The following is an 8,657-nucleotide window of genomic DNA, read 5'->3' as shown; positions in this document are numbered from 1 at the left end:
CAGATTTTTCTATATAGGGTCCAATTTTCAAGATAGATCCACCGAAAGTTTGATTTCAGTGAAATATTGGCAGTATTTCAATGTTTAAAAAGAGTGAGTGACCATTTCAAAAAATATTTTTTTAAAGTTCAGAAAACTAGCTATAAAATTGTCTAAGAGGTAATGAAGATTGGACCTCTGGTTGCTGAGATACAGCGGCCTAAACAAAAAGAAACAGGAAAATTGAAGTTTTCTATGTCTCACCCAAACAATCCTTCATTTTGTAATGTCGATATCTCAGCAACTAATGGTCTGATTTTCAATGTTAAAATATGAAACATTCGTGAAATTTTCCGATCTTTTCGTAAACAATATTTCCAAAAAAATTAATTTAGACTAATATTTCAAAAGGGCGTAATATTGATTGTTTGGCACTTTAAAATGTTAGTCTTGATTCGAAAAAAAATAAAATTAGAGAAATTAACTTAGACCTCTGCAATTAAAAGTGGGTATTTTTTTATTGTTGTTATATCAATATTTTTTCCTGTGACTTTTGATAACTTGCAACTTTTTAGGTATTTTTAGCTTTTCATCGGAACAAGACAGAGAAAATAAAATGTACGAAAGAGTAATTTTAAAGAAACGTGAAACCTAATGTTCCTAGTCATTTTTGTTTTTGAATAATAATACAAATATATTTGTTTTTTTTTTTCGGGATAAAACCCATCAACTTCAGGTTTAGGAGCAGCAACCATACAACTCTGCAGCGTCAATCCTAACGCATAAACGGTCACTCGTACAACAGGCGTCACGACAGGATATCGCGTTGCTGGTTCATGAGCTTAATTCATAGTGCCGTATCAGAATACATTTTTAAAGGAAGGTGAGTGCCATCTCAATCTGAGCATTTTCATTTCAAATCGAGTTCTACCAAATTAAATATCACTTTTTTAGAAATTTCTCCGATGACCTAGAATAGAACTCACCCATCATAGTACAACAATCGCAAAGTGGCTGCTGCTACTGCTACAATCAGTGTTCAATGAGTGACCGTGGCCATGCAGCAGTGCTCGTAGCATGGATATTGAAGTATAACACGCTCTTATGCATAAATTACAATTTAAACATCGAGAATGTATTATTAATATCCGGCGGAGCATTTATGAATTGCGTATGCTTGCACAATTATATGAAAATTGAATTTTATGCCACTTTCCCGACACGCCATTTTCGGCTGCAGCCTGGAAAACGTCAGTCGAATTCCGGCTTTCATTGCATTTCGTTTCGTTTCACCGCCAGTTGAATTGAGCGGATAAGTGAGTGCAATCGCCGGAATTGAGAGCTCGGCCAATTAATCAGTCGAGTAAATTTCATTAAACAGCTCAATTCACACACACACACACACGAGATGGAGCCCACCGAGAAGGCCGTCGTCGTTGCCCGGAAGCGCCCGGCCGGCAGGAAGACCAACAAGTTTGTGCTGTTGCTGCGTCCGGTCGAAACGTTCATGAAAAATTTCCTAGCCCACGGTGCCCTGCACGGGATCACGTACCTGGGAATGTCCCTGCTGCACGGGATCGAGAAGCTGATGTGGCTGGCACTGATCATGATCGCGGTTTACTTCTGCGGCCTGTTGAGCCTGGAGTCGTGGGAGCGGTTCCAAACCAAGAGTACCGTGGTGACGATCGAGAAGGATCACTACTACTGGAACATTTCGATGCCCAGCTTGACGATCTGTCCGATGAACCGGATTGATGAGAAGCTGTTTCATCAGTTTTGTGAGTGAGTATAAATACGTAGTGGTGTGAAATTAACCAAAGTAACTACTTCTACGGACATTTATGTTTTATAATTATATAAATTCAAAAAAATGTATGTGTAATTCTCTACCAACTCACACGAAATCGAGAAAGGTTGCCCCGACCCCTCGTCGATTTGTGTGAAACTTTGTTCGAAGGGGTAACTTTTGTCCCTGATCACGAATCCGAGGTCCGTTTTTTGATATCTCGTGACGGAGGGGCGGTTCGACCCCTTCAATTTTTGAACATGCGAAAAAAGAGGTGTTTTTCAATAATTTGCAGCCTGAAACGGTGATGAGATAGAAATTTGGTGTCAAAGAGACTTTTATGTAAAATTAGACGCCCGATTTGATGGCGTACTCAGAATTCCGAAAAAAACGTATTTTTCATCGAAAAAAAAAACATGAAAAAGGTTTTCAAAATTCTCCTATTTTCCGTTACTCGACTGTAAATTTTTTTGTAACATATCATTTTAAGGAAAATTTAATGTACTTTTCGAATCAAAATTTTTCATTTTAAAATTTCTTGTTTTTCTTAACTTTGCAGGGATATTTTTTAGAGTGTAACAATGTTGTACAAAGTTGTAAAGCAGACAATAACAAAAATTTTGATATAAAAGCATAAGGGGTTTGCTTACAAACATCACGAGTTATCGCGATTTTACAAAAAAAAATTGTAAAAAATACTTTTTGTGTTTCTCTTTGTTTCGTCGTCCGTGTTTGTCGCTGGTGACGATGAACGGCCATGATCGACGACGACCAACTTTTTCAAAACTTTTTTTTTCGTAAAATCGCGATAATTCGTGATGTTCAAAAGCAAACCCCTTATGTACAGACATCAAAATTTTGTTATTGTCTACTCTACAACTTTGTAGAACATTATTACACTCTAAAAAATAAATCTGCAAAGTTAGAAAAAACACGACATTTTAAAATGAAAAATTTTGTTCTAAATGAAAAAATGACCCTTCTGGGTCAATGTAGATTTGAAAAGTACATTAAATTTCCCTTAAAATGGCATGTATCAAAAAAATTTACAGACAAGTAACGGAAAATGGGAGAATTTTTAATTTTTTTTTTGTGTTTTTCGATAAAAAAATACGTTTTTTTCGGAATTCTGAGTACGCCATCAAAACGGGCGTCTGATTTTACGTAAAAGTCCCTTTGTCACCAAATTTCTATCTCATCACCGTTTCAAGCTGCAAATTATTGAAAACACCTCTTTTGTCCCGCCCGTGTGGATCAATCGGACCGCGCACTGGACTCACAATCCAGAGGTCGCCGGTTCGAATCCCGCGGCGGGCGCTCTAAAATTCTTTGTGTAAATATGGGTATTCGGCGCCGTCGCTCCGTGCCATACTTTCATACACTTAGGAGCCCAGGGCGGAACTTGGAAGAAAATTGGAATTGGTAGATATTGACCCAATACATTAATAACAAAAATTATAAAAAGCATATGATGCAAATCATGCTGCAAAAAAAATATAAAGGCAAAAAATTGGAAAAAGTTCAAGCAAACAAACATACATTGAAATTTCTTACATTTATTGTGGTTTTTGAAATAAATCGAAATAACAGCACGAGTGTTTTTCATCTCGCGAAGCAATTTTCTGTTGTTTCTTTTCTGAGTGTACCTCAAATGTCACACGCGAAACCAAAACAAAATTTCGCCGCGGCACCAAACTGAAATGTCGCCAGTTGAGTTGCGACAAGACTCGCGCCGCGTCTTACACGGAGCATGGAATCGATTACGAAAATCTACCGGAAATCTAGCCGGAAATCGTTCTGTGAGCGTGGATTCGATCATCCGGATGGACCATTTCATGATGTCTAGCTTGGAGAATACAATTACGGCGCTTTTGATTTTCAAATTGGTGGCTGGGTCTTTCCATTTTGACGCTATATAGCTTATTCAATCGACACCCGCAACATCCCGCATCGGCAAAACTCTCCCGGTGAGAGGACACAACGGACCGGATTGAGGTCCTTCGACAATGAGGCCACTTATTTTTGTTTTATTCAGACGGTAATCGATCCGTAATCAGCAACTTAACCAAGACTTTTTTCCCTTTTGCGTCTTTTCCTGGAGCTGGAAACTGACTGAACTTCATAAATTACCCCAAATGAAACAGTTCTAGTGGTAGTAGAACTAAAAACCAAGTTTTGAAACAATAATTTAATCTAAAGCATTCCATTTCCTTGGCAGACCAGAAAAGATCAGCCACGTTTTTCTCATCATCCAAAGCTGTCAAAACAAAAAAAAAGCAAACACACTGATTCAAAATCACTTAAACATGCTTGACAGATATTTCGCGACAGAAAATCGTCGCGAGAGTTAAACTTGCTCAATTCGGTTTAGTGCCGCGGCGACAATAAAGTATTTGTTTACTTTAAAAAAACTGATCGAAAATCTATTTGATTGATAACCACAAGCTTCTCCAACAAATAAACAAATATTGCTCAATTCAAATATCCTATAGGGCCTTTCTTAGGCAACACTCATTTATTAAAAAAGCTTTCTAAACGATATTGCACACGGGTGAAAAGCTTTCCAATTTATGAGTCCTTGCATTGCATCCCAAAAGCTGCCCCCATCCCAGTGAGCAGCAATTCCCTTCTTATCTCAATTTTAATCATGACCCAGAACGCTCATCGTAAATTCTTTTTCATAAGTAAAAAGCTGCATTTGTTTGCTCCGGAAAATATTTCATACAACTCTGCACCAGTGCATCCCATTGTACTGCCAGCCCTCCTGGAAAAGTGCAATCAAGTTCCGTCTCCAAGAACACTGCAATTCATGCTGCACTTCACTTATTTATATGTATCCCTGCTCAGTGGAGTATGTTGTAAAAACAACAACAAAATCACTCCTTAAAAAGCTGCATCAAATTTCCAAATTGCCCCCCTTCTCTCTTTTCGAATGCTGTCGCATTACTGAAAGCTGCCATAAAACGATGACTGTGCTTTTGGACTCCTCAATCATGGAAATAGATGAAGATGTATCTCAATTGAAAATATAGAAAAGTGCAACCCGTTATGAAAAGCAGTTTTCTTTAGAACGATGCACTTTGCCGAATCTGAATAGGGGAAAATAATATTTTTTATGATCGGTAAAAAGCTGCACTCAGCGATATCGAGTCGTTCTGCACATAAAACATCAGATTTCATTTTATGAAGATTAAAAGGCATCCTGATTTCCGCTTCCTTAAAAAATTCCAGGAAAATGCAACCAGAGAAAAATTTCCCTCTCTCAGAAAATGACCATAAACGAGAAGCCACACAGCACAAACGACGTAATGCAATAAAACAAAAGTTTATGACATTAATTTAACTGCTTTCTGATGCTTTCCGCATTTAATCCCACTCTTGTTTGGTTCTTACTCCCTTTCAGAAAGCTCAAATGTGTGTGGTTTGTTAGTGTAGAGGTTAGTGGTGCACTTTTTGGGGGACTTTCCGAAACTCAACCAAGGAGAGTAGCAGATTTGCTCCAAGATTTACGACATGGCCCGGCGAAAGTTATGAACACGACATTTAACAAAATGGGCGGAAAATCGAGCAATTCAACGCGTTTGTGGGGGAAAAACAATTGAGGGAAAGTTTTCTGTTACTGTTGTTGTTTTGTTTTGTACATACTTTTTGATGCCTTGGAAAATTAGCAAGCACAAAAGGGGAAAAGTTTCAAGGATTATTGTTTTTCTTGGAAGTGGCTGTTTGGACAGCAAAAAGCACTTTGAGAATCTAAACATTTTTGGAACAGAAATTGTTTCTAGAAAACAAATTACTTCATCAAAGTAGTTCATGGAAAAAATAACGTGTTCATTTGCCAGTCAAACTTCAACGCATCAAGATGTTTCTGGTCGGCAAATTTTCACCATTTCTTTGTCTCTTCCTGGTTGGTGCCATCTTGGCCGAGCCTGATTCCCTTCCGGATCCCCCAGGAAGTTTGCTCTGCATAATGTTCAATCAAGATTTTATCGAATGTAGCCCGTAAGTTGAACCCATCAATTATTTCGATTGCAACATCTCGATAACCTCTATTTCTATAGGCTATCAATCGAACGCATTAAACGACAAGACGCACCAATTCCTGACGCCACCGAGAAAGTTCCCGAAAACCCCACCGCTGAGGATGTTCCCCTCCCACCCCCTGTTCAGCAGCTTCCGGCGTTGCCAGCCAACTTTCCGTACCCCGGCATTTTTCCCGTGAAAGAAGCTCCGGTGCCAACGAAGCCTCGGAAGAATCCAACCGCTTGATTGACTTGTCTTCATGATTAATAATAAAAAAAAAAAACATTTAAAAAATCTATGTTCTTGAATCAGCTGGAAAAAAAAACATTGTTAAAAAAAATAATAATTTTGTAGACTTTACTGTGCAAATTAAAAGAAAACCATGCGGCCAAGCCTAAATATTAAAAAAAAAACAAAAGGGTATGTGTTTTTGGGGACCCCAAAATTCATGCTTTGTCTCGAATTGGGAATGCACAGAAATTTTGTTGGTCGGTGTTATCAAACTGACTAGCCAATACATCCGTATGTTAGATAAATGGTCAAATCTTGTCAAGTATTGTCATTTGATAGGAGAGGAATTCTTCACCAAAAATTTATAATTTTTTATTTGGTTCAAACTTCATGTGGTTCTTCTCTAAGACCAAAGAAACCATTGAGGACTATTCAAAAAAAATCGAAAAGTTCAGAAATTCAAATAAAATTGCCAGACAGAGACCAGAGCCAGAGACATTCGAGATGGATGGATAAAATACAGCAAATAAAAGAAACAGGTACAATAAAATAAATAATAAATAATTCCTAAGTCTTAATTTCTAATACCAAAATCTCAGCAACTAATTGTCCAAATTTCAATGTAGAGAAATTAAATATTTGTGAATATTTATGTTTTTTTTTTTTCGAAAAAAATATTTTAAAATTTTTGGAATCAAGACAAACTCTAGATTGCAAATTTCATTTTACTGAAGTCAAAAAAATGTGTTGCCTCAAATTTCTATCCATACTTCTCTATAGCTCAAAAATTGTAGTTTTTTGTCCCCTAATATCAAACAATTTCAAAAATTCAAACATACAGATATTGGGAAATTGGCTTTTTGTGAAAAAAAAAAATTTAAATTTGTCAAAAAACATCCGTAAAGGTAGAAGACCCAGTTTTCGGTCATCTACTGGATTTAATCTGTATTTAGCTAACTTATACAAATTTTTGGTTGAATTTATTATGCAAGTATGCATATTCATTCAAGTCTAGCTCTAATTGAAACTTTACTATTGAATGTTCTATTGTTCTATTGTTTCTATTGTTGAAGTTTTTGTAAGCTTTTCAATAAAAGCCTTTTTACAGCCGCCATATTTTTTGTCAATTTCGACTACAGCGGGTAATAATGTTAATGAGGAAAAGCAACTCATTTTGTACGAAAATAATGTAAATGAATAATTGCCTCCCCGCGAGCTTGTTATTATAAAATAAAAATTTTGAACCAAAGATAATGTGTTTGGAATTTGACACACTTCGTTGAAATAAAAAAAAAGTAGAATTCAGATTCTTAAAAGTCCAAATCTGCCTGAATAAAAAAAAATTGTGCCATTGACAAAAATAAAAAAAAAATATTATAAGAAATTAAATTTGTCTCGCAAAATTGGTGGATCAACTGGAAAAACACTGTAAGGTATTCGTTAAAAATTCTAAAATTTTACAGCAAGAACTACATCCATGACTCTGAAGACAAAGAGGAACTGTTTGCGTTCATCGAATCGCTCGCAAATTCAACATACATGAACTTTGGCAACATCAAGGGATCCCAAAACGTAGATGTAAGCTTCTATTGTTTGATGTAAATAATACACGTGTTCATCAACTAGCCCCCCCTACCATCCCGTCGCTCCAACCACAGCGCATTCTCTCGATGCTGCGGATCCAACCGAAGGACTACATGTCCCTAATCGCAAACCTGACGGAGGACCTGACGCGCCGGGATGACCAGGAGCTGCGAGTACGCAGCCAAAACAACCTCGAGTACATCCGGACGATGCAAACGCTGACCGAGTACGGCATCTGCTACACCACCAACAACCTTATTGCACCGAACCTAACAACCAGGTAATTTGTACACTGTTGCCTTTTCCGTAAATTCCTCGCCAATCCTTGTTGGTCCATCTTTGCACCTCATAAAACTATAAAGACGCGTTGAACGATATCGTTAGCTGCTCTGTTGAAATTCCAAAACCCTTAACAATTTACCTTGGAAATTTATTTTGAAATATATTTTGTATTTTAATTATTTTCTTAACATGATTCAGAATTAAAAGTTATCAGCCGAAATACTGATGAGCATAAAAAACACAATTTGAATTAAATTTAAAAAAAACAGTTGAGGGTTCCACTCGTTACAGTTTGTTCGAGAAGAGGATAAAATTAATTGCTTGCCACTAAAGCTTAGCTTCCCGCCGTAAATTCACATAGAGCGAGCGCAACGTAAACTTTTACACTTTATGAAGTGTAAACCGAGAGAAGGATAATTAAAATTTGAAGAAGGGATGGATGCATCATTGTCTCGTCGTCTCGAATTCTTCTGCCCCATCCCTGATGGACAATCGAGAAGGATGCTGAAGCCGTTCAGCAAAATCCTTTCAACCATCATCAGCATCAACAACACCACCAGTACTGCAGCCAAATAGCAGGGTTTCAGTGAGTCTATTACTACATAGAGAGATAGAGTTGTTGGTTGGGAAAACGACGCAAAGTACTTAATCTGGGCTGACTAATAGCTTGGCTGATGTTTCTTGCTGTTTTGGAATTAGTGGTGCTATCATCGTGTCTGCGCCGTCTGATAAGGTGGTACCACAAACCAGCTGACAGCGAAAATCCGATGAAATT

The 8,657-nt window shown here is 37.3% G+C and overlaps 2 protein-coding genes across 4 annotated transcripts in view; both read left to right on the top strand.

Annotated features, from left to right (window-relative positions):
- The first annotated feature begins 1,375 nt into the window (after positions 1 to 1,375).
- LOC120418426 (uncharacterized) overlaps positions 1,376 to 8,657 on the top strand; it is a 34,109-nt gene continuing 26,827 nt past the window's right edge. For all 3 annotated transcript variants that reach the window (XM_052708123.1, XM_039580804.2, XM_052708122.1), the window contains exons 1-3: positions 1,376 to 1,761; positions 7,480 to 7,594; positions 7,675 to 7,880. In XM_052708123.1, the coding sequence (XP_052564083.1) occupies positions 1,388 to 1,761; positions 7,480 to 7,594; positions 7,675 to 7,880 (695 nt within the window). In that variant the 5' untranslated portion in view covers positions 1,376 to 1,387. The remainder of the gene's footprint in view (positions 1,762 to 7,479; positions 7,595 to 7,674; positions 7,881 to 8,657) is intronic.
- Positions 5,590 to 6,139, top strand: LOC120418420 (uncharacterized). Its single transcript, XM_039580797.2, has 2 exons — positions 5,590 to 5,764; positions 5,824 to 6,139. Exons 1-2 carry the CDS (start codon positions 5,625 to 5,627, stop codon positions 6,029 to 6,031), a joined length of 348 nt encoding a protein of 115 aa, XP_039436731.1. The 5' UTR covers positions 5,590 to 5,624; the 3' UTR covers positions 6,032 to 6,139.

This window comes from Culex pipiens, chromosome 2 (assembly GCF_016801865.2).
Source record: "Culex pipiens pallens isolate TS chromosome 2, TS_CPP_V2, whole genome shotgun sequence".
Taxonomy (NCBI): Eukaryota; Metazoa; Arthropoda; class Insecta; order Diptera; family Culicidae; genus Culex; species Culex pipiens.
Note: the sequence above shows the minus strand (reverse complement) of the source record. Positions and strands in the feature narration are given on the sequence as shown.

What these genes read in the sequence shown, in the direction of transcription:
- LOC120418420 (XM_039580797.2), top strand. Translation starts at nt 5,625, where the DNA reads ATGTTTCTGGTCGGCAAATTTTCACCATTTCTTTGTCTCTTCCTGGTT. An exon ending in GATTTTATCGAATGTAGCCC is followed by an intron (nt 5,765 to 5,823) that starts GTAAGTTGAACC and finishes CTATTTCTATAG; the next exon opens with GCTATCAATCGAACGCATTA.